Raw genomic sequence first — 26,341 nt, forward strand, 5'->3', positions numbered from 1 at the left:
ATTATTAGCTGTTAGGGGTATTGGCCTGTTTTTTTGCTGACGTAGTAAGGATTTGAGTACCTGGATTGTAAAGGTGCTGTGGAGGTTACAGAAACATAAGACATTAACTGAAGAGACAAGACAACATAGCAGGGGCCACTAGTCCCTCATGAGAAGACCACCAGCATCAGCATAGGAGCCTAGCCAGAAGAAGTTGTTAAGATATAATTGTATCGAAGGTCAGTGTGTCTCGGATGTGGGCTAATTCCTTAGCCCCTGCAGCCAGATTCATAATGCCCACCCACCGCATTTCTCTGTCACCTCTCTGTGTCACCCTTTAATCTTGTGTCTTTTCTGTTTGCTCTCTTTTCTTTTTTCTTTCCTGCGTATGTTCATAAACATTTGTCTAAAAGCTTCTATCATCCGAGCAGTGACATGAAATTATGAGCTCCCCCAGTGGCATCATGTTACGGGGAGCAGGGCACTGTGCTCTTTACTACAGGGTGTGAGTCTTGGCATTTCTATCCGTGCCTACTGCCTGCAGTTCCCTGAGATGGGGGGGTTCACAGGTCTTATTACTATTACCTAAGCAGTGCCCCAGAGTGTCGAGCAGGAGGGAGAAAAGGGAAGCACAGAGAAAGGACCAAGTAGGAAGGCAAGAGAAGTTGACAGAAGGGGAAACACAGGGGGTGCATGTTTTGCAGCTGGGCAAGTCCCAGCATTACGAGCTGCTCTAAGCAGTGCATGTGCTTCACGTTGCTAAATGGTAATGGGCACAATCCTGACTGCTTTACCGAGTTACTGAGGGCAACAGTACTGTTGAGGTTCAAGGGGACCTAACAAATAGCACCCCTCTTTGCTGCCCAGCTTCTGAAAGAGTTAAAAGCTAACCGATTAAGTGAGATAAAAACTCAAAATGTCATCTCTATTGCTCCTAAGTGCAAAGTTGGGGATATAGCTTATTGATGGAGACAGTTGGGTTTCCTAACAGTGCATTCCAGAGCTGCACACGCTTACTACTCACCCAGTTTTAAGGAGTGCTGGAAAACTGCAGCACCTTCTGCTCCCCCGTGGCAGGGGATATGCCTCTGTAAAATCTACAGCAAGGAAGAGCAGAGCAGAACATGCACTTGCTCCCAAGACGTAGAAGAGGAACGAGCCAAGTTGTACATGCCAACACTCACCAGTAAGTAAGTTTATTCCAAACTCACCAATAAGGTAAGTGCCTTAGATCTCCTGCCCAGAAGTGAGTGAGGGGATGCAGAGGGGGCCAGGAGCATTTTAGTATTAATACTTCCTCCAGGTGGAAGGGAGTCAAGAGGCAAAAGAAGCCTGCTCTCCTGTCCTCTCATCAGTGTTTTTGTACAGGATTGTAAACATTACCTTCTATTGCCTGCTAAAGCCAAGTACATGCTTCTTTTAGGTTTTAACAGAAGAGGAAAGAATGCTATCTAGGGAGGCCTTGAGAGACATCTTGGATCAAGTCTATCAACCATTAGCAGTCCGAGAATTACTTATCCTCCAGGGAGGACCACCCCAGGTATGCAGGCCTGGGGACTCTTGTGGGTGAATCATTAATGATAATGTGCAGAGTGTTATCTTCTCCTGGGAAATTTGATAATCTACTTGAGTCTTTGATTATTTGTAAAACTAAGTTACACTGACCCTTAGGATAATTTTTTTTTCAAGATTTTATTTTTAAGTAATCTCCACACCCAGCATGGGGCTTGAAACTACAACCCCAAGATCAAGAGTTGAATGCTCTAACAACTGAGCCAGCCAGGCACCCTGACTGTTAGGATAATTTTTTTTTTTAAGGATTTTGTTTATTTATTTGACAGAGAGAGACAGCGAGAGAGGGAACACAAGCAGGGGGAGTGGGAGAGGGAGAAGCAGGCCTCCCGCTGAGCAGGGAGCCCAACGTGGGGCTCAATCCTAGGACCGGGATCATGACCTGAGCCGAAGGCAGACGCTTAATGACTGAGCCACCCAGGCACCCCCCGTTAGGATAATTTTTAAGGATTTTTCTGTTAATGGAATGATGGCCACTTTTTCCAAGAATATGGCCATTTTATTTATTTTGAATTTTTGTTCATTTTTTAAATTTAACTAGAATATGGCAATTTTATTGAAAATATATTTTATTCATTCTGAAACTGGAACTCCTTTTTTTTAATACTAAAATTTGGCTGTTTGACAATACATTCTTCTGGCAGAAATATTTAGACATCTTGTTCTTTGAATGGAATATATATAGTCAAGACATTAATATTAGAACTATCATTGGGACTATTTTTATCTCCTTTGTTTGAAAACACAATAGTATATTTTCTGCTAGGTATAAGATAGTTCCTTTTTTCCTTAAAAATAATTATTTATCTGAAATGTTTTAATTTGATGTAGATGGAGTTACCTACTTGCTTATAGTATCTACCTTTAGTTATGACTATAGCCGAGTGAAGAGTGAGGGGCCAAAGGAATTAGTGGCAGGTCAGGTACAAGGACCCGCTGAAGCTGGGTACAAAGATATCTCCTAGATGAAGTCATTTTCATCTCATCTCTAGAATATTACTGTAGCCTCCCATGGAGCCCCTCTGGCCTCACACTCCACTTCTCTGGATGACTCCACAGTTTGCCAGATTAAATCAATGCATTATTAAGAGCATGGTGAAAAGCAGAGGCTCTGGAGGTCAGCATGCTCTGGAGGTCACCACACCCCAGCATGCAGTTATGTGAATTAGTAAACCTTTCCATCCCTCAGTTTCCTTAATGATTGGATAATAACTCCTGCAAGTCCGTTTTGAGATTATGTGAGAGTTATTTAGCACAGTGCCTGGCAAATTATAACCCCCTCAATAAGTGGTAATTATTAGTCCTCCTTAAATAAAAGAGAGAGGACAGGCTAGTTAGGATTAAATGTTTCTGTCACTAATTTTTATGTTCACGTAGTTACATACCACGATTAACAGCAACATAGTTCGCATTCTAGACCCAAAACAAGAGACCTCAAGTCTCTTTTGTTCATGGTGGCTCCACAAAGCTCTCGAAAAGGAGTGCTTGAAGAAATTCCACTCTTTTTTGAAACTGCTGTGCCACAGGGGGTCAGAGTAGCTGAGACTGTGGAGGCAAGGACTAGCGTGCCCTCTTCCTGCCACGGCCTGTGCTCTTAGCGGTGAGTAATGTTCATAGGGCTCTTGTATGGAAGCTAGATTTGATTGGAAGGACTGCATTCAGAGATTGGTTACATCAACTTTGTGTTTCTGAAATCTATACTTTATTCACCTATGTGTTTGTCTGTTTCTGGGTTTGAAATTTCACTTGATATTTCACTTGAAGTTTCATGGTATTTCTACTTTCTTAGAAGTGATGCTGAAGGAGGTTTCTTTTTGGAAAAAAATGCTGCTCTCCTAAGTCTGTTTATCATACTGTTAATTGTCAGTATGACTCAGTATATATTTACATATTTTAATGATTTCTACACATCTAACTATTTCACTGACACTGAATTCATGTCTTTTTCTTCCTTTTTCAGTCCTGCACAGATGAGAAGACACACGTTAGGTGTCGGGCCCCAGCTTGGCTTCGGCGTCTATGTGGACAGCTGCTCTCCGAAAGGTTGATGAGACCCAGTGGTGTTCAGGCAGTAGTCCGGGGCATTCTGGAAGGAGCAGGTGGTAAGAAATAAAATGTTTCTGTTACTTTGGTATCCAGTTTCCTTCGGGTCAGGGTCTTTAGCATTTGACTGTAAAACCTGATTGTGACTAATCTCTGCCTTTGTGGAGATTGAGGAGGTTAGATTTGGAGATGAAACTTTAATGAACTTCTTTTTCACAGAAACTCATTCTCTTGCCATTTTTCTAAAACAGTATTTTTTTCTAAAACTGCTTACAGGGCACCTGGGTGGCTCAGATGGTTAAGTGTCTGCCTTCAGCTCAGGTCACGATATCCGGGTCCTGGGATCGAGCCCCAGCACTAATTCTCTCCCAGTTGTTTAAGTCTCCTTTCAATGTATTTGAATACACTCAATATTCTATTGATTTGATCTTCTTGGAGACATCTCTCCCTGAGTCTTCTCTAATCTGGACTAGTTATCTCTTGCACAGCAGACCTCCTGGGATCTCCCTTCACCTTTATTTTTTTATTTTTATTTATTTATTCATTTTTAAAGATTTTATTTATTTATTTGACAGAGAGAGACACAGCGAGGGAGGGAACACAAGCAGGGGGAGTGGGAGAGGGAGAAGCAGGCTTCCCGCCGAGCAGGGAGCCCACGCGGGGCTCGATCCCAGGACCCTTGGATCATGACCTGAGCCGAAGGCAGATGCTTAAGGACCAAGCCACCCAGGCGCCCCTCCCTTCACCTTTAAATCCTGGTGATTCCTTTCCCTTTCTTTTGTGTTTAGTTCCTTATCTCCCATATCCCATGTACATTCATTTCCTCTTGCTCCTCTAACAGATTACCACACACTTAGTGGCTTTTTGATGGAAACGACATTTATACTGAGCCCTCAAGGCTGAGTAAGAATTTATTAGTTGAAGAGTGAGAGAAGACTGATTAACATAGGCAGAGAGAAGAGCATGTATGAAGGAACTGACACAGAAAAAGCATAGTGTTTTTGAATAAGGTTTCGTGTGGGTAGAGCAGTGAGGGCAGAGTGTGGTGTTCAGGATTTTGAACTTTATTCTAAGGGCAATGAGAAACCATTGGAAGGTTTTAAGAAGGAGAGAGGTATGATCAGATCTACATTTTAGAAATATCTATCTGGATGTATTGTGAAGAATTGGTTGGGTAAGAGCAGAAGGAGGGAGATCAGTTAAGAAGCAGTTATCTGAGAGATCACAATGGCTTGGATCAATGCAGTGGCCATAGAAATGGAGAGAAACGAATGACTGTAAGAGGTATTTAAGAGGTAGCATTGCCAGGGGCGCCTGGGTGGCTCAGTAGGTTAGGCATCTGATTCTTGATTTTGGCACAGGTCATGGTCACACGGTCATGGGATTGGGCCACGCGTTGGGCTCAGCGCTCAGTGTGGAGTTTGCCTCAGATTCTTTCTCCCTCTTGCTCTGCCCTGACCCCTACTCGTGTGCTTGCCCGCACTCTCTCTCTCAACTAATTAATTAAAAAAAAAGGTAGCATTGTCAGAACTTAATGAAGGGCTGGATATGTGGGGAGGAAAGAGGAGAGACAGAAGAATCAATCTTGACTTCCCATTTCTAGTGGCAAATGTACCTTGGTCCTGTCAGACAAAGGTCAGGTCAGTGTGGTAGGCAGACATTGATAGATTTGGTCTAGAGTGACTGCAGTGTTGCCTCCCCAGTTCTGACAAATCATCAGTTATCTGAGAGAAGTTGCCATGTGCAAATAGGTCCTTGCAAATCTTTTTCTGAAGAAAAGTTAGAGTTCACCCAAGGTCATGCAAATTGGAGAGCTGCTATAAACACTTAGAGCCCTATTTTTGCTATGAGCTTTTTCTCCCTCTACTTATGCATGTATATATTTTTCTGTTATCTATTTAAATCTTGTTTCTTCTCAAAACTGATTTGAGGCAATTTATATTTACTCACACATTTGCCATTTCTGGTGTTCTTCATTTCTTTGTGTAGATCCAAATTTTAATTCAAATTTCCTTCTGCCTGAAGAACTTTAGCATTTCTTATAGTGCAGGTCTGCTGGCAGTGAATTCCTTTGGCTTTTATTTATCTGAAAAAGTCTTATTTCACCTTCCTTTTTGAAAATATTTTTGTTATCATTTTTGTCTTTGTTCCTCTGTATATGATATATCTTTTTTCCTCTGGTTGCTTTTAAGTTTTTTCTCCTTGTCAATGGTTTTTAGAAATTTGATAATGGTATGCCTTGGTATGGATGATTTTCTTCATGTTTCTTCTGCTTAATGTTTCTTGAGCTTGTTAGAGCTGAGAATTTATAGTTTTTGTCATATTTGGAAATTGCTCAGACATTGTCTTCAAATATTTTTTTCTATCCTCTCTTCTCTCTCTTTTTAAAACTTTTTTTTTTTTAAAGTAGAAGCCCCAATATGGGGCTCAAACTCAGGACCACCCAGATCAAGAGTCATGTGCTCTACCCACTGAGCCAGCGAGGTGCCCCTCTTCTTTCTTTTTGGAATTTGATGTACACCTAATATTATGCTTAATGTAGTCCTATAAGTTACTGATGCTCTATGTTTTTTTGTTTTGTTTTTCAGTCTTCTTTCTGTGTTTCATTTTGGGTAATTTCTATTGCTGTGTGTTCAGGTTTATTGATTTTTTCTTCTGCAGTATCTAATCTGCTGTTAATCCCATCCAGTGTATTTTTCATTACAGGTATTTTCTTTCTTTGAGTTTTTTTTTTTTTTTTCTTTTTAAGACTTTATCTATTTATTTGACAGAGAGAGACACAGCGAGAGAGGGAACACAAGCAGGGGGAATGGGAGAGGGAGAAGCAGGCTTCCTGCTGAGCAGGGAGCCTGATGTGGGGCTCGATCCCAGGACCCTGGGATCATGACCTGAGCTGAAGGCAGACGCTCAACGACTGAGCCACCCAGGCACCCTAAGATTTTATTTATTTGAGAGAGAGAGAGCACACAATTGGGGGGGGCAAAGTGAGAGGGGAAGCACACTCCCCACTGGGCAGGGAACCTGATGCAGGGCTCGACTCCAGGACCCTGGGATCATGACCTGAGCCAAAGACAGGCGCTTAACTGACAGCCACCGAGGTCTCCCACAGATATTTTCTTTTTCATTAATAGAGGTTCCATATTGGTCTTTTTTATATCTTCCATTTCTCTCATCATGATCATTCTTTACCTTCTCGAAAATAAGGAATAAATTTGTAAAACTGTTTTAGTGTCCTTGTTACCGAATTTTGTTGTGTCTGTTTTAATGGGTCTGTTTCTATGATTTTTCCTCAGGGTTATGGGTCATACTTTCTTGCTTCTTTGCATGCCTTGTAACTTTTTTTATTGAGGTATTACTCACATACCATAAATCCACTTTTTAAAAGAGTACAGGTCAGTGGTTTTTAGTATATTCACAAAGTTGTACAACCATCACCAAAATATAATTCCAAAACATTTGTATCATCCCACTCCCCCCAACTTATTAAACTTATGTCGATAATAACATTACAATGATTAAGTGCTCCTTTTTCCTCCAAACTTCCCAGAAACCAGCATGGAAAGTGCAGAGGGGTAGATTATCTTATAAGAGAAATAAATAATTACCAGTAGTGAAAAAACACTTTTTTGCCGAGATTTTAAGGATCATATGGGGTAACTGGTATGAGTTTTTCACATCTCTGTCCATCGCTGACAGCTGGGGCGGCTGGTGGGAGTGACGCCGAGGCAGCGGCTGCTGACTGGAAGAAGTGTGACCTGATTGCCAAGATTCTGGCCTCTTGTCCCCAGCAGTCTCTTTCACCAGAGGATTACTACAGGGATATCTGCCCCCAGGTAAACAACTTTGTTTCTTTTCACTGTGTGAGGATTATCTGCTTATTCACAGAAAGGAGACTTTAATGTTTCTCTAATGTGGAGGTAAAAGCAACATAATATTTAAGTTTATTGTTCAGTGAGGGGCCTTGTTAATGAGTGAATAAACACCTGTGTATGAGACCCGCCTAATTGTTAGGTTTGAGAATGCCTCCCCATTGTCAAATGAGTAGTCCCGCTTGCTCTCGGAGGTGAAATGTGAAACTAAAATTTCATCTTGTTCATTATCTTTTCTGTGTGTTTTTAATTAGTTAAAAAAACAAAAGGTATTAAGTAAACAAAGTAAATTAACACGGTATACAATTTAAAAAGCACAGAAGAGTAAGCAAAAATAAATCTCCCTCAGAATGTCTGGGTGGCTCAGTTGGTTAAGCATTTGCCTTCAGCTCAGATCATGATCCCGGGGTCCTGGGATCGAGTTCTGCATCTAGCTCCTTGTTCGGCAGGGAGCCTGCTTCTCTCTCTGCCTGCTTCTCCCCCTGCTTATGTGCTCTTTCTCTCTCTCTGACAAATAAATAGAATCTTTAAAAAAAAAAAAAAAAAAAAAAATCTTCCTCTCATCTCTGTTTTCTGGTTTCTCAGCAGTAGTCACTGTTACCAATTCCTTGTTTATTTTCCAGTGATATTCTGTGTATTAATGTATATCCAATTATATGTGTATGTATCTGTTTATATATTCTAATTTTTATCTAAGTGATAATATGCTACACTGTTTTTCATTTTGCTTTTTTAACTTAACAATGTACCTTGGAGATCATTTCAGTTGCCTCGTTCTTTTCATGGGTACATGGTATTTCACCATATTAATGTACCATAACTTATTTAAACAGCTGTTTCCATTCTTTTGCTGCTTCAAATCATGCTGCAGTTAATACCTATAATTTTTTTTTTTTAAGAGAGGGAGAGAGTGGAGTAGGGGCAGAGGGAGAGAGAGAATTTTTTTTTTTAAGATTTTATTTATTTATTTATTTGAGAGAGAGCGCATGCATAAGCAGAGGGTGCGGCAGAGGGGAGGGAGAGAATCTTTCAAGCAGTCTCTCTGCTGAGCAAGGAGCCCGAGGTGGGACTTGATCCCAGGACCCTGGGGTCATGACCTGAGCCAAAGGCAGAAGCTTAACCAACTGAGCTACCCAGGTGTCCCTAGAAATGCACTTTTCTCTTGACTGCTTATACTAGGGTATACCACTCATAGGCACTGGAGAACTATATTTATCTTTGAGAATAAAATAGATTCCTTTGTGGGATAGTTCAGGCATGACAGGTTCTTCAGACCCTAAATATATTTATATGCCTTGATTCAGAAATTTCATTTTGTAGCGCTATTTATAATAGCAATTTTTTCTTAAGTTCTTAATTTTTTTTAAAGATTTTTTTAAAAGATTTTATTTATTTATTTGAGAATGACAGCAAGAAAGAGAGTGCACAAGCACGGGGGAGGGGTAGAGTCTCGAGAAGCAGGCTCCCTGCTGAGTAAGGAGCCCAGTGCGGGGCTTAATCCCAGGACCCTGGGATCATGACCTGAGCCGAAGGCAGACGCTTAACTGACTGAGCCACCTAGGCGCCCTTAAGTTTTTAATTTTAATTCCACTGTAGTTAACATACTGTGTTATATTAGTTTCAGGTATACTATAATAGCAAAAATTTTTTTTTATTATGTTAATCACCATACATTACATCATTAGTTTTTTATGTAGTGTTCCATGATTCATTGTTTGCATATAACACCCAGTGCTGCATGCAGAACGTGCCCTCTTTAATACCCATCACCAGGCTAACCCATCCTCCCACCCCCCATCATAGCAAAATTTTGAGAGAAAACTGAATGTCTGGATATTAGGAAATAATAAGTTCTTACATGCATCTTAAATATAATATTTTTGAGGAATTTATAACAATATGAGCAGATTTCAACAGTATGTAAAACTGAATATTAAGTGTGGTCTCAATTAAAAAGAAAAAAATTAAACAAAATAGATTGGAAAAAATATACCAAAAATGACTTGGGATGATTTTTCTTCTTAAAACTTTCTTTTGCAAATTTTCTACGATGAACATGTATTTTATAAATTTGATAGCATTATTTGATAAAAGCATAGCTTGGTTCTCAAACCCTCTGATACTGGGTTATTAAATGTAAAAAAAAAATCTCTTGAATCACTATTATTGTAGTAAGCTTATTTTTTGGTCTAAAGACACTAGTGCTTTTTCTAGTTAATGTAATGCTCCTTACAAAGAGTCTTATATTTACCTCATGTACTTTTTCTTGTAGATTCTAGATTTATTTCACTTTCAAGATAAATTGACAGCGCGACAGTTTCAAAGAGTTGCCACCAGTACCTTTATAACGATGTCAAGAGAACACCCACAATTGGCTTCAAAGTATTTGCTTCAGCCTGTTCTAGCTCCTCTCCATCGATGTTTAAATACAGCAGGTAAAGAAGGAAGTCTGGTGGTTGGGTGTCCTTCTCAAGGATCTTCCTCAGTGTTTCAGATTTAAATGACTGAAGTCTGTTGTATTTCAGTGACTTTAGTTTTGTTTTCTTTTGTCCCGAACTTTTTATTTTGAAAAATCCACCTCACAAAAGTTCCAAGAAGAGTACATTGAACCACCCCTATACACTTTACCTGGATTGACCATTTTGGCCGTATTCGTTTTATCTTTCTCTTTTTATGCATGTACATTTTTTCCTGAAGCACTTGAGAGTTAGTTGCAGACATCATCTAATATACAGACTTGATTCGGGGGGCCTGACTGGCTCAGTCGGAAGAGCATGCAACTCTTGATCTCGGGGTCATGATTTTGAGTCCCATGTTGAGCATAGAGATTACTTAAAAATACATAAAGTTAAAAAAATAATATACAGACTTGATTCAAATTTCTGAGTGTCTCAAGAATTTCCTCTGTAGCTATTTTTTTAATCTAGAATCCAGTCAAGAATCATGCATTTCATTTACTTGTTACATCTTTTTAGTTTGCATTAAGGTAGAATAGTTCCCTAGTCTTTTGTTTTTCACCATGACAAATTTTTTTTCCAGATGAATACATTTCCTTTATCAAGGGTGACAAATCAAAACAAAACCCCTAAACCCCAAACATTTAAAAACCCAGGGTGCTGGAAATACAAACTCAATTCATTTGAATTCAAGCTCATCCAGATGCAGTCACAAACCCTAGTGAGATGCATGTGAGCACTAAGGCTGGGAGAGGGGGCCAGGAGTGAGGCCAAGAGAAAGGGTGGGAAGGGGCCCCCATAGGTTCCCTAGGGATCACCCTCACAGTGGTACCTCCACCTTCCCAGCGACATTGAAGACCTACTAGGCCCTAACCTTTTGACCACCCCCATCCCTGATGAGGGCTTTGAAGGTCAGTCCCAAGTGGCTCTGCCTTCCCTTGCTCTGTCCTTACTTGCTCCCAGCCTCACCTTTCTCCTCCTCCACATTCTTTTCTGTGATTAGTAGCAGGTTAGGGTACTGTGTGAGCCATAGTGAGGCTGGGGGCTGGGAGAGGCAGGGTGGAGTACAGGTGAAGAGAGAAGAGCTGTCCCAGGATCCCTGTCTTTACGGATCCCAGACTGTGCAACCAGCTCCTCTTACATCCGCTCCAATCTGAGGAAGTGCCCTGGAGGCCTAAGCAGCTGTCCTGGAGACCTGCTGAAAGTCGGAGAAGGGGAGGGGCTCACTGGCCCGCACATGGTGGGGCTGGCAGGTGAGCGATGGCGGCGGCGGCTCAGCCTGGTGCTCCGCACAGCCAAGTGGGTGCTCTCCTGCCTTGCCGGGTCCGTGTACTCATGCAGCTCCGTGCCCTGGGAGGCTGCAGCAGACACTTGGGTGATGTTGCTGGCTGTCTCAGCAAGGGTGGGGGAGAGCAGGGCCTGCTCATCTGTGTGAGCCGCAAGGCAGGCTGTGGTGGTTGGGCTCAGCTCCACCGAGGGCTTTGGTAGGTAGGCCGCTAGGGTCCAGCAGCAGCTTCTCGGTCCTGGTTCAAATCCTCGTTCTCTGTAGCAGCACCCCGTGGCTGGGGTCCGGCCAGGCGCTCAGGCCACGCTGAGGAGGGACGGCATCTGTCCTCACAGTATTTTTGAAGAGCCTTGGTTATAAAATGTTCTGCAATTTGTATGTCTAATTATTTCCTCATGATTAGATCCAGATTAAACATTTCAGCAGCAGTACTACATAGGATGAAGGTTATTTTTTCTCAGTTTCCATCAGATTAGGGGCCACATGTTATCAGTTTATCCCATTGTTAATGATGTTAAATTTGGTCATTTCATTAGTAGCCATATTTCTCCATTGAAATACCTTAATTGTAATTAGTAAGTAATCTATGGGATGATAGTCTGAGACTATACGTATTCTGTTTCCTGATAGTCTTTCATACTGTGGTTTGGTAACCATTAATGATTCTTGCCAGTAAAATGGTGGCTTTCTATTTCTTTTATTTCTAATTTGTTAGGCTGCCATTCTTTTTTTTTTTTTTAAGATTTTTTAATTTATTTATTTGAGAGAGAGAATGAGAGAGAGAGCATGAAAGGGGGGAGGGTCAGAGGGAGAAGCAGACTCCCTGCTGAGCAGGGAGCCCAATGTGGGACTCGATCCTGGGACTCCAGGATCAAGACCTGAGCTGAAGGCAGTCGCTTAACCAACTGAGGCACCCAGGCACTCTAGGCTGGTATTCTTCTATAAAGCAGAGCTTTTCTTTCTCCTTGCCTCATCCCTCCCCCACCTTTTTTTTAAGATTTAAAAAAAATTTTAAGTACAAGCTAGCCCGCCAGCATGGGGCTATAGCTCACGACCCCAAGGTCAAGAGTGGCATGTTCTACTGACTGAGCCAGCCAGGTGCCCCACCTCATTTTAAAAAACTAATTATTTAAGTATCAAAAAGATTCAGAGAGTGCTCACTTCGGCAGCACATGTACTAAAATTGGAATGATACAGAGAAAATTAGCATGGCCCTGTGCAAAGATGAAATGCAAATTCATATAGTGTTCCGTATTTAAAAAAATAGATTAAGAGATTCTTTTTTATTCATTGGGTTACCAGACATTCCTGTCATTCATTTTGATGCTCAGATTTTCCCATATTTGGTGGGTTTTATTCTGTTTTAATGTCTTAGAAAATTGACATTTTACCACCTCCTTTAGTATGTTTTCATACTTCGCTGAGTTTTTCCTCCCCATACTTTACTGTATTTAATGTTTGGATACAGAGTATTATTTCAGCATTGTTCCTTTAAAAAAAGGAAAACCTTTCTAGGTAGTAGTTCCTAAGGTTATAAATGAAGAAGAAGTTTGATGTTATGGTTAAACCAAATTTAGTTCTGTGTAGACTTTTTCAAAAAGTTATTTGTAGTATAAATTTTTCTGGGCACGTGTGGTGGTGGGGTGGTGGCCAGGGAGAGAGAAAGCCTCATTCTTTTTTTTTTTTAAGTAGTTTCCACACCCAGTGTAGAGCCCAGTCCAGGGTCTTGAACTCACAACCCTGAGATCAAGACCTGAGCTGAGGTCAAGAGTTGGATGTTTAACCCACTGAGCCAGCCAGGTGCCCCAAGAAAGTCTAATTCTGGTGCATAGTAAAACTTCACCAAACTGAGCCTGGTGAAGCAAAATTTGTGATTATTCAGATATGATAAACATCATACGTGTGTGTGTGTGTGTTTGTGTGTATTTATTTTATTTATATATATTTTTTGGTGTCTGTGGTTGGGTCCAAATTAAACATGATATTTGAGTAAGTAATTAAAATTCCTTTATATATTTCATAGAAATCTAGTCTAGAATCAGTATGTTCTTCAAAAAATGGCTCAAGAAATGAAGTCTTATTTCCTTTCTTTTTAAAGATTTTTAAGTCATCTCAACACCCAACCTGGGCCTTGAACTCACAGCCCCGAGATCAAGAGTCATGCTCTACCACCTGAGCCAGTCGGCCACCCCTGAAATATTATTTCTGTTGGCCTTCAGCATTAGGGTCTAGCAATTTTTATATATCTAAAAAAATTTTACTAAGACTATACCTCACTACTGGGCGCCTGGGTGGCTCAGTTGGTTGGGCGACTGCCTTCTGCTCAGGTCATGATCCTGGAGTCCCGGGATCGAGTCCCGCATCGGGCTCCCTGCTCTGCAGGGAGTCTGCTCCTCCCTCTGACCTTCCCCCCTCTCATGTGCTCTCTCTCTCATTCTCTCTCTCTCAAATAAATAAATAAAATCTTTAAAAAAAAAAAAAGACTATACCTCACTACTAATCTATTTATTCTCTTGTCCCAATAATCTCTGTTTTAACAGACCCTTCTGGGTAATTCAAATGTGTGCTCAAGTTTGAGTCCTGGTCTAAGAGCACTATTCTTGGGAGGCCTAGATTCAGTCCATTTGTGGATTAATTATTTTTTTCCTAGACCTTGTTCATTCATTTTACAAATATTTATTGGACATCTGTTTGCCAGGCATTTCTTAATGCGTTAGGTTATATTTGTAACACCAGCTATATGTTTTGCATCAACAATCTATGGATAACAAAAAAGGACTATATAATAGTCTGACTGGTTTTATTTTTTTATTTTTATTTTTATTTTTTTTCAAAGATTTTATCTATTTATTTGACAGAGAGATAGTGAGAGGGAGCACGAGAGGGAGAAGCAGGCCTTCCGCTGAGCAGGGAGCCCGATGTGGAGCTCGATCCCAGGACCCCGGGATCATGACCTGAGCCGAAGGCAGACGCTTAACGACTGAGCCACCCAGGCGCCCCTAAAACTTTTTAAAGGGAAATTTTCAATCATATCTGTAGAGAAAAGTTTTATAAATTCCTTTGTATCAGTCACCTCAGTATAACCATTGACTCTGTCATTTTCATTTAATCTAATCCCCAATTTTTTAAGATTTTATTTATTTATTTGAGAGAGAGAGAATGAGAGGAGCACGAGAGGGGGGAGGGTCAGAGGGAGAAGCAGACTCCCCGCCGAGCAGGGAGCCTGAAGCGGGGCTCGATCCTGGGACTCCAGGATCATGACCTGAGCTGAAGGCAGTCGCTTAACGAACTGAGCCACCAGGTGCCGCGAATCCCCAATTTTTCTATTCATTAAATTTACAAGTAAAATTTTAAGTCATAATGTTTCATAGGTTACTTGTTTTTTTCCTTTTTAGTGACACATAAAACAATAATGAATGTTTATAATCTTATTGACATCATAGATTTCATGAAATACTGTATTTGATGTTGTACTTAGTAACCGTGTCAAATCTCTAATTTTAGCTGTTACTTATAGAACTTATAGAACTATCTATCTTTCTAATAAAATTTTCTTTCTCAAGTCCTGAGTCCCTATTCAGTGAGGCAATGAGTATGGGTAATTTTGTTTTTTTGTTCTTTAGAGATTCCAGAGAGTGACATGGTGCCAGGGATCATTTTGGTGACAGAAGAAGAACTTACTACGTGTATTGAGGATGTATTTAAGGTTGGTAATTTGAGTCACTAATGTTTTTAGCTAATATTTATACTTAGTCTTTTAAAAGAGTTTTGCCTTTTTAATTGGTACTTCAAGAATTGGAATGACTAAGGGCGCCTGGGTGGCTCAGTTGGTTAAGCGACTGCCTTCGGCTCAGGTCATGATCCTGGAGTCCCGGGATCGAGTCCCACATCGGGCTCCCTGCTCAGCAGGGAGTCTGCTTCTCCTTCTGACCCTCCTCCCTCTCATGCTCTCTGTCTCTCATTCTCTCTCTCGCAAATAAATAAAATCTTAAAAAAAAAAAAAAAAAAAAAAATTTAAAGAATTGGAATGACTAATTTTGAATTCCAAATGATCAATATTTTTTCACTCTGAAAACTGGAAACTAAGCTGTTAGTAAAAAAACTGATACATTTTGAAACTGTCAATTTCATCATTTACTCTGAATGTTAAACAGTTTAGATTCTCTAAGTAGCACATACCATTGATGAAAGCATATCTTTTCAGATATGCTTTCAGAAGAAACTAACAGTGACTTTTGCAATGCTGTAGGTTTCCAAAACTGTATAGTATTGAATCTACTTTATATCTTTTGATAGTAATCACCATCATAAAAAGTCTGAATAAATGAATCTTGGAAATGACTACCTAAATATATTACTGAAAATGGAAAAAAATATATATTCTCTATGATTGCAGTCTTATAAATATATATGAAACATATATTTTTAGACAAAAAATGACATCCATTGTGTGAGGGCCAGATGGAGCTGGGGTAAATATTCTTCTTTAAAGTTTATTTCAATAAATTCATATTGGTATTTTACTATTAAAAATATCCACACTAGTAAACAGCTTTCAAAATTATATTCCATGTAAAAAGGTACATCTGCTCTGGAAAATAGTTTGGCAGTTCCTCAAAAAGTTAAACATGGAGTTATTATTGTATGACCCCGTAATTCCACTCTTAGGTATATACCCAAGAGAAATGAAAACATGTTCAGACACAAACCTGTGCACAGATGCTCATTGCAGCATTATTCATAATAGCCAAAATGGAACAGCCCAGATGTCTATCAACCGATAAATGGATAAGCAAATGTGATATATCCATATAATGAAATATTTTTTAGCCATAAAAAAGAATGAAGTATGGACACATGCCACAACACAGACAAACATTTAAAAATAACAATTAAAAAAAATTTTTTTTAAAGATTTTGTTTATTTGACAGAGATAGACACAGCAAGAGAGGGAACCCTGGCAAGGGGAGTGGGAGAGGGAGAAGCAGGCTTCCCGCTGGTTTCTTTTTGACGTAAGGAAAATGTTCTGGAATTAGACAGTGGTGATCGTTATACAACCTTGTGAATATACAAAAAGCCACTTAGTTGTACATTTTAAGAGTGCATTTTATGGCATGTGAATTATTCATTATTTTAAAATTCTACATTTCCCATTTCTGTAGCAGTAAATTAAACATTTTAGAGTAAATGTTTAGCTTTTTATGAACTAATTTAAACATACAAAAAAAAATTAGTAGTAAAACACTCATGAACCCACCACTCAGCTTAAGAAATTAAACATTACCAATTCAGTTGAAATCTTCTATCTGCCTACCCCGGTCACATTTCTCTTGCTTCCTACCTGAAGATGCATTGTGGTTTTAATTAGCAGTTCTCTCATTACTAGTGAGTTGAACATCTTTTTGTGTTCTTAGTTCATTCATAATTTTCCCTTCTGTAAATTTCCTAATCATATATTTTGCCCATTTAAAAAATGGGGTTGTTTGCCTCTTCAGAATTTTTTAAGAATAAACCTTTTATTATAAAACAGTTTTATGGAGATATACTTTACAGACCATAGGATAACGTTTTAAGTATACAAGTCAATGATTTTTAGTAAGTTTGTAGAGTTAAACTGTCACCAAAATATAATTTTAGGACATTTCCATTACCCCCAAAAGATCCCTGTGCCTATTTACAGTCACTCCTTGTTCCTCCCCTCAGCCCCAGGCAACCCCTAGTCTGCTCTCTACCTCTGTGAATTTGCCTTTTGTGGCTGTTTCATGGGAGGGAACCGTGCAACAGGTGATCTTTTGTGGCTAGTTTCTCTCTCTTAGCATAATGGTGTTTGTTTGTTTGTTTGTTTTAAGTAATCTCTGTGCCCAAAATGGGGCTTGAACTTATGACCCTGAGATAAGAATCACATGCTCTACCAACTGAGCCAGCCAGGCGCCCCTCTCTTAGCATAACGTTCTGAGGTTGGGGCGCCTGGGTGGCTCAGTCGTTAAGCGTCTGCCTTTGGCTCAGGTCATGATCCCGGGGTCCTGGGATTGAGCCCCGCATCAGGCTCCCTTCTCCGCGGGGAGCCTGCTTCTCTCTCTCCCACTCCCCCTGCTTGTGTTCCCTCTCTCACTGTGTCTCTCTTTGTCAAATAAATAAATAAAAATCTTTAAAAAAAAAAAAATAATAATGTTCTGAGGTTTATCCAGGTTGTTTCATATATCAATATTTTGTCCCTTTTGATTGCTAAGTAATATTCCATTGTATGAATATACAACATTTTGTTTATTTGTTCATCAGTTGATGGACATTTGACTGTAGAGTAAATCTTTCTTTTTTAAAATTTTTTTCCGGGCGCCTGGGTGGCTCAGTCATTAAGCGTCTGCCCTCGGCTCAGGTCATGATCCCGGGATCCTGGGATTGAGCCCCACATCAGGCTCCCTGCTTGGTGGGAAGCCTGCTTCTCCCTCTCCCACTCCCCCTGTTGTGTTCCTGCTCTCACTATCTCTGTCTTTGTCAAATAAATAAATAAAATCTTTAAAAAATAAATAAATAAAATAATTTTTTTTAGTTTAAATTCATTAATTAACATATAATATATTATTGGTTTCAGAGGTAGAGGTCAGCGATTCATCAGTCTTATACCCAGTGCTCATTATATCATGTGCCCTCCTTAATGTCTGTCACCCAGTTACCCCCACCCCCCTCCCATCCAGCAACCCTCAGTTTGTTTGTCTCTAACCATAAGAGTTACAGAGTGTGGAGAACAAACTGAGGGTTGATGGAAGGAGGTAGGTAGGAGATGGGTTAGGTGGCTGATGGGTATTAAAGAGGGTACTTGTGATGAGTTCTGGGTGTTGTATCTAAGTGATGAAGCACTGAATTCTACTCCAGAAACCAATATTGCACTGTATGTTAACTAACTAAAAGTTAAATAAAAAAATAAAAATAAAACAGCTTTATAAGATATAATTCGCATACTTTACAGTTCACGCATTTGAAGTGTGCAAATCAGGGCACCTGTGTGGCTCAGTTGGTTCATTCTGACTCTTGATTCTGTCTCATCAGGATCCTCAGGGTCGTGAGATTGAGTCCTGCATCAGGCTCTGTGCTCAGTGGGGAGCCTGCTTGAGATTCTCTACCCTCTCCCTCTACCCCTGCCCCCTCCTCCCCACCCTGCACTCTCTCTCTCTCTGTCTCTCTCAATAAATAAATAAATCTTTAAAAAAATGAAAAATAAAGTATGCAAATCAGTGGCTTTTTATTATATTCACAGGTTTGTGCAGCCATCATCACAACTGATTTTAGGATACTTCATTACCCAAAAAGAAACCTCACACTACTCCCTAAGCCCTCCACCACACTTCCCTCCACTCTCCCTACCCCTCACCCCTCCAGCCCCAGGCAGCCACTAATCGACTTTCTCTTTCTCTAGATTTGCCTATTCTGGACATTCCAGGTACATGGAATTATACAATATGTAGTCTTTTGTGATTGGCTTCTTTTGCTTAGCATGATGTTTTTCAGGTTTATATTGTAGTATGAAGCAGGACTTCATTCTTTTTTTTTTCTTTAAGATTTTATTTATTTATTTGACAGAGAGAGAACACAAGTAGGCAGAGTGGCAGGCAGAGGGAGAGGGAAAAGCAGGCTCTCTGAGGAGCAGGGAGCCTGATGCAGGGTTCGATCCCAGGACACTGGGATCATGACCTGAGCCAAAGGCAGATGCTTAACCGACTGAGCCACCTGTGCACCCCTCTTTTTTTTTTTTAAGATTTAAAAAAAAATTATTTATTTATTTTTAAATTTTTTTTAAAGATTTTGTTTATTTATTTGACAGAGAGAGACACAGCGAGAGAGGGAACACAAGCAGGGGGAGTGGGAGAGGGAGAAGCAGGCTTCCCACCGAGCAGGGAGCCCGATGCGGGGCTCGATCCCAGGACCCCGGGATCACGACCTGAGCCGAAGGCAGATGCTTAACGACTGAGCCACCCAGGCGCCCCCCAAAAATTTTTATTTTTAAGTAATCTCTACACCCAACATGGGGCTTGAACTTACAACCCTTAGATCAAGAGTTGCATGCTCCACTGACAGAGCCATCCAGGTGCCCCAAGACGTCATTCCTTTTTATTGCTGAATAGTATCCTGTTGTAGGTACAGACTGTATTTTTGTGATTCATGCATCCTCTGATGTATGTTTGGGTTGTTTCTACATTTTGGCTATTATGATTAATGCTGCTATGGACATTTGTGTAGGAGTCTTTGTGTAACATATGTTTTCATTTCTCTTGGGTATGTTGCTAGATCTTATGGTAACTCTGTGTTTAACCTGAGTAGAATTGCTAGATCTTATAGTAAGTCTGTGTTTAACCATTTGAAGAACTGCCAAAGTGGCCATACCATTTTACATTCCCTCTAGCAGTGTATGAGGGTATAGAGTAAATCTTAAGTTATGTTCTTTCAGGTAAGAAGACAGATGCTTTTGTTTTGTTTTGTTTTAAACTTTATGTATGATATTAATAATTTGTAGATATAAAATGCATGCTGAAAAATTCAAAACTCATTCTCTAAACACTCAGCTTTTTACTAAAGTAAGATGTTTACTACCCTTTCATTTAATTTTGCTATTAAAGAAAAGAGAGAGAATACCCTTTAGAGGGTTGACCTGGCATACAAATATAGAATTAAATAGCTTATAGATAAAACATGACACGGTGACTTAGTGAATATAATGCTGTTTTTATTTTATTTATTTATTTATTTATTTTTAAAGATTTATTTATTTGACAGAGACACAGCGAGAGAGGGAACACAAGCAGGGGGTATTGTGTGAGAGGGAGAAGCAGGCTTCCCGCCGAGCAGGGAGCCCAATATGGGGCTCGATCCCAGGACACTGGGATCATGACCTGAGCCGAAGGCAGACGCTTAATGACTGAGCCACCCAGGTGCCCCTGTTTTTGTTTTTTTTTTAAATGCCTTATTTAGAGACTTATGAAAAGAAAGTTTTTATATCCTGTTCTACATATGCATAGGCAAGGACATTTTAGATTATAGAAAGAAGAAATTATATAGAGCAGTCTAGAAAGCAAATGTTCTGAGTTAGAGAACAAGGCCCAGCTAACTTTCAGAAAGATTATCTTCAGTCACATACCGTAATCTAAGGAATATCAGGATGAAAAATCGTTAAATGGTTGGGTGTGGAATGTCAGAAAGACTTGAAAGTAGTGTTAAGGGTTGAACTAATTGTTACTAAACTTTGTAAAAACCCCTCATAGTATTTCTGGGAAATCAAAAAAATTGCTTTTCAAGGAAAAAGAAAGCAAAACAACTTCTTTCTGGCAAGGGAATTAGCCTCTAAAAAATGGAGATCCAGAAATAGTGAATCCTGCCATTGTTCCTATTCTTGCCCAAAAAAAGGGGGGAGGAAAAAAACCCTCCTAATTTGGTGAACAGTTTGGTGAATTTAAAACCTCCTAGAGAGGCAAGCAAAACATTAGTTTGCTGTAAACACTTGATTATGCACAAAAGATTGGTACTGTTATAAAACCAGGAAGGGGTGCAGAAGGGTAATTATTCTCCCTGCAAGGTTTTGGCAGCTCAGCTGCAGTGGGAAAACAGAGGAAATGTGTATGTTGGAGGAAAATGGTAAACACTGTGTAAAGTTTAGCAACAAAGGATGTGTTGTCTTTATTAACTTTCTGCTAATACTAAATTACAGAGCACAGCTCAAAAGCAGGAAATAAGGAAAACATCTGGGATAGTTGAATTGATCCAGCAACTCACTGGGTAGCGGGAGGGTACAAGAGGGTGTTTAATTTTAGAGAAGCATTTGGGAACATTTCCAGCTCTGGTTTTTTCTCTCTTTTATTTATTTATTTAGTTTTTTAATTTATTTATTGAGAGAGATAATGATACAGAGAGAGCATGAGAGGGGGGAGAGCCAGAGGGAGAAGCAGACTCCCTGCTGAGCAGGGAGCCCAATGTGGGGCTCGATCCCAGGACTCCAGGATCACGACCCGAGCCGAAGGCAGTCGCTTAAACAACTGAGCCACCCAGGCGCCCCATTCTCTCTTTTATTTTTAACAGATTTATTGGGATATAATTCATACACCACACAATTCATGCCTTTAAAGTGTTCAACTCAATGCTTTTAGTTATATTCACAGAGTTGTACAACCATCGCCACAAATCTGATCTTAGAATATTATTTTCCCCCTAAAAGGACCCCATACCCATTAGCTGTCACTCTCCATTCTCTCAACTTTGCCCCTAGCTGTAGGCAACCACTAAAATCTACTTTCTGGGGCACCTGGGTGGCTCAGTTGGTTAAGCAACTGCCTTCAGCTCAGGTCATGATCCCAGGGTCCTGGGATCGAGCCCCGCATCGGGCTCCCTGCTCCTTGGGTAGCTTCCTTCTCCCTTTCCCTCTGCCTGCCGCTCCCCCTGCTGTGTGTGTGTCTCTCTCTCTGTCAAATAATTAAATAAAACAAAAAAATCTTTAAAAAAATAAATCTACTTCTGTCTCTATAGATTTGCCTGTTCTTGATATTTCATATAAATGGACTCATGTAACATGTGGTCTTTTGTAGTTGACTTTTTACCAGCAGGATTTTTTTTTTTTAAGATTCATCATGTTGTTACATGAAGCAGTACTTCATTCCTTTTAATGCCAAGTAGTATTCTATTATACGGATATACCACATTTGTCAGTTGATGGAAATTTGTGTTGTTTCTACATTTTGGCTCTGGTGAATGAACAATGCTGCTATAGACCTTTATGTACAGGTTTTTGTGTGGACATACGTTTTTGTTTCTCTTGGGTATATAGCTGGGAGTGAACTTGCTGGATCATATGGTAGCGCTATGTTCAACTTTTGCGAGGTGCTGTCAGACTGTTTTCCACAGTGGCAGCACCATTTTACATTCCCACCAGCAGAGTATGAAAATTCCAGTTTATCCTCTCTGCCCAACATTACCACTACCAGACTGCTTGTCTCCCTCCTCCTCCACCTCCTCCCTCTTTCCTTGCCCCCACCCCATTATTATAGCCTTGCTGGTGGGCGTGAAGTAGTATCTTATTGTGGTTTTGACTCACATTTCCCTAATGGCTAATGATGTTAAACAGCCTCTTGTGTGCTTACTGGCCATTTGCATGTCTTCCTTGGAGAAATTTCTATTAAGATCCTTTGCCTGGGGCGTCTGGGTGGCTCAGTCATTGGGCGTCTGCCTTCAGCTCAGGTCGTGATCCCAGGGTCCTGGGATCCAGCCCCGCATCGGGCTCCCTGCTCCGCCAGAAGCCTGCTTCTCCCTCTCCCACTCCCCCTGCTTGTGTTCCTGCTCTCACTATCTCTCTCTCTGTCAAAAAAAAAAAAAAGATCCTTTGCCCATTTTTAAATTGGGTTGTCTTTTTTCTCATTGGTGGGTTGGAGGATGGGATTCACCCTCACCAACAGCTCTCCCCCAAAGAAATCTTCCTTATCAGTCTCCTCAGTCTGCACACTTTTTTTTTTTTAATATTTTTATTTATTTATTTGACAGAGAGAGACAGCAAGAGAGGGAACACAAGCAGGGGGAGTGGGAGAGGGAGAAGCAGGCTTCCCGCGGAGCAGGGAGCCCGACGCGGGGCTCGATCCCAGGACCCCAGGATCATGACCTGAGCTGAAGGCAGACGCTTAACGACTGAGCCACCCAGGTGCCCCTCAGTCTCCGCACGTTTGATCCTTCTCTACCCTCTTTCTCAACGGGAAGTTAATTTATAGTCCTGCTCTCGTCTTAGTGTGGTATCTTATGTTGGAGTTTTCAGACTGTTTGGTCTCGGTGCCTCACTGGACATTTCTAGTTGGGTGTCGTGTGTTACCTGTGGAGCAGTGGCGCCTGTCTGGCTGCCGTCTCAACACATGACTACCTGCAGAGCCTCTTAGTTCCTCAGAGCCACTTTCCTGTTGACTTTATACACAATCCAGGTCAGATTGGTTTTCTGATTAAGACCATAGTGGAATTAGAAGTAACAAATTAGAAGTTAGTTAAGAGTGCCCGGCTGGCTCAGTTGGAAGAGCATGCAACCCTTGATCTCGGAGTTGTGGGTTTGAGCCCCATGTTGGGTCGTAGAGATTACTTAAAAATAAAATCTCAGGGGGCACCTGGGTGGCTCAGTTGGTTAAGCATCTGCCTTTGGCTCAGGTCATGACCCCACGGTCCTGAAATCAAGCCCCAGGTTGGGCTCCCTGCTCAACCAGGAGTCTGCTTCTCCCTCTTCTTCTGCCTACCCCCCCCCTCAAATAAATAAATAAATAATCTTAAAAAAAAAAAAAAAGTTTAATAAATAAATAAATAGCTTTACCAAAAAAAAAAAAAAAGTGAGTTAAACTACCTAAGGCTCACTGACAGGAGGCTGCCAGCAGAGAAGAGCAAGAAGGGACAGAAGTACCCCGAAAGGGCATAATAATTTTAAAAACAAACTATGTTGGGACTGGTATGTTCAGTATACTTTGTTTAAGAAGGCAAGGATTGCATATAATCCATTTTAAAAAGATTTCTTCTGAAAGAGGTAAAATATAAATACATTTTGGTATTTAAAGAAATAAACCCTCAGCTTGCTGAATGAAAATGTGGCAGGAGCAATTTTAAGAGAAGGTCTTTTTTTTTTTTTAAGGTTTTATTTCTTTATTTGACAGAGAGGGAGAGAGAGCACAACAGCACAAGCAGGGGGAGTTGCAGAGGGAGAGGGAGAAGCAGGCTCCCTGCTGAGCAAGGAGCCTGACGTGGGACTTGATCCCAGCACCCTGGGATCATGATCTGAACCGAAGGCAGATGCTTAACCGACGGAGCCCCCTAGGCGATCCAAGAGGTCTTTTTACGCTTGCATCCTTTACGTACAGCACGGAATGCAGCAGTGTGGTTCTGGTGGGCCAGGTAGAAAGTTCTCAACAATACAGGTGTACACATAGATGCTCATTGATTTGAACTGAAAATTTGGCATGGCCACTTATACTTCTGCATAAATAATTCTCATCATTTCTATGTGTGTACCTTACATCTGGTAAAATTATCGAAGCTGAGAAGGGGATTTGCAGCTCAAATAACTTTTAGTCCAATGGCTTCCTATTCTGTCTCCTTCTGACTCTGAATGTCTGGGGCTCTGTTCCTAGAATACTTAATTTTTTTTTTGTCCTCTCTGGTACGAGAGGGATAAATGGTTTTTTTGTTTGTTTTTTGCCTACAGAGGTAGAGGGAGACCTAGGCTGCATAGAGATTTGTTCTGGGTAGGGCAGGATAAGAGAATTGTAAAATTCTTTACAATTTGGACATTTTCTTGCTCTTAAGAGAACCAGCCAGAATCTGATACCATGTGGGACTGGGAGTATGTGGGGGATGTTTCCTTTTTAGTATTCCTCACACTACTTCCTGAGACTCCCTAAAGGCAGAAGAAATTTTAGGGTAGGAAAGGCTAGAAGGTACCTAATTAGTTTATATTCTTCATTCTCATTTCCATTTTATCTCTCTGTTTCCAGATTCAGGGAATCCTGACTTTAATTATCCAAGTCTTCTTTTCTCCATTTAATCTTAACAAATTTCTAATTAAAGTTACTCTCTCAGCTGGCCAATCAACTCCTCTTTTTGAATTTTTAATTGTTTTTGTAGAGTAAATTGGAATAATAGAATCTTAGAGCTGGAAGGCAATATAGAAATAATTTCTTTTTCTGGTTTTTGAATAGACTTTGTTTTTTAGAGCAGTTTTATGTGCACAGAAAAATCAAGCAGAGGGTTTCCATGTATCTCCTGCCCCCACATATGCACAGCCTCTCCCACTGTTAACATTTCACATCAGAGTGGGACATGTTACAGTTGATGAGTCTGCACTGACACACCAAGATCATTCAAAGTCCATGGTTTACATTAGGGTTCACTCTTGGTGTGGTACATTCTTTGGGTTTGACAAACTAATCCCTCATTTTACAGTAAAGGAAACAAAATCCAGAAGATTATGAAGTGACTTGTCCCAAATCATACTAGTGAGTGCCAGATCGGATCCAGGAACCAATCCTTTCATCTCTTCTCTTTCTCTCACTCTGTGTTTAGAAAAGATAATATTTGTACATGGTACACGTTTAAGAAGTACTACAAAAGGCTTTGCAGTAAAAAGTCTTCTCCCACTACGGCTGTTCCCTAAATGCAGTCGTTCTTTCTGGATGTTTCCAACTCTAATTGAACTGTAACCTTGAATAACATGCAAAGGACCAAAAGAAGTATCCTTGGGGTGCCTGGGTGGCTCAGTCACTTAAGCGTTCGACTCTAGATTTCGGCTCAGGTCATGATCTTAGGGTTGTGAGGTTGAGCTCCGCGTTGGGCTTCACACTCAGCAAGGAGTTGGCTTGAGATTCTCTCGCTCTCCCTCTGCCTCCCCACCCCCCCGCCCCCCCCCCCTGAAAAAAAAAAAAAAACCTTTTTTTTTTTTTTTTTAAGTAGCCTTCAAAGCTGTGGAAGATTGAAGGGTTAGATGGTACATTCAGATTCTGTGGTATAGTGTAGTGAAAAGCACCTGGCCTTTTGAGTCCAGTAGACCTAGGTTGGAATCTGGCTCAAGGGTTGACAATCCATGTGACTTTAGGTGACTTATTTAACACTTGAGTTGTAGAGATGAAACAAGGTAACTTGTGGAAGGTTCATTGCATACTTTAGCAAATAATTTGGCTCAAAAAACTGTCAGTTCTCTTTTGGTTCAAAGAAACTCTTTTTAAAAAAGATTATTTTATGCAATATGCTCTGAAAGCATGCATAGTGCAAAATACTGTATTAGGTAACTTGGCTTGTCCTTTTGCTTCTCACAAGTCTTAATTAAACTCGGTAAGTGCATTAGAAGTTCTGGAACATTACTATCAAAAGGATCACTGTGATATTTTAGAAGACAGCATTAGACTAGTTTAATCTTTAACAGCGGTACAATCAAGTTCCAGCCTGTACTGAATTTCAGTGTTAGGATTTAGTCAGCTTGATTCATGTTTGTATTTCCACACGTATACATCCCTATAAAAGATAAGGCCATAAATTAAGGAGACAGTTCCATTTACAGCCGTATCAGCAGGTATTTAGGAATAAATTAATACTTGCACAGGGCTGCATATTTTACAAAATATTTTAACATGAATTATCTTAGCTG

General features: G+C 40.4%; 1 protein-coding gene, 1 non-coding gene and 1 pseudogene across 2 annotated transcripts in view; 2 read left to right on the forward strand and 1 right to left on the reverse strand.

The window, feature by feature from the left end:
* The window catches only part of TANGO6 (transport and golgi organization 6 homolog), a 186,763-nt gene that overhangs the window by 14,647 nt on the left and 145,775 nt on the right, over positions 1-26,341 (forward strand). The window contains exons 3-7 of the mRNA XM_032424246.1: positions 1,403-1,519; positions 3,512-3,653; positions 7,291-7,427; positions 9,736-9,898; positions 14,828-14,910. Coding sequence (XP_032280137.1) covers positions 1,403-1,519; positions 3,512-3,653; positions 7,291-7,427; positions 9,736-9,898; positions 14,828-14,910 — 642 coding nt within the window. The remainder of the gene's footprint in view (positions 1-1,402; positions 1,520-3,511; positions 3,654-7,290; positions 7,428-9,735; positions 9,899-14,827; positions 14,911-26,341) is intronic.
* LOC116644450 lies at positions 10,919-12,510 on the reverse strand (annotated as a pseudogene).
* Positions 12,358-12,463, forward strand: LOC116644785. The gene has a single exon (XR_004301821.1). It is a non-coding gene; the product is annotated as a U6 spliceosomal RNA (small nuclear RNA).

This window comes from Phoca vitulina, unplaced genomic scaffold (assembly GCF_004348235.1).
Source record: "Phoca vitulina isolate PV1807 unplaced genomic scaffold, GSC_HSeal_1.0 scaffold30, whole genome shotgun sequence".
Taxonomy (NCBI): Eukaryota; Metazoa; Chordata; class Mammalia; order Carnivora; family Phocidae; genus Phoca; species Phoca vitulina.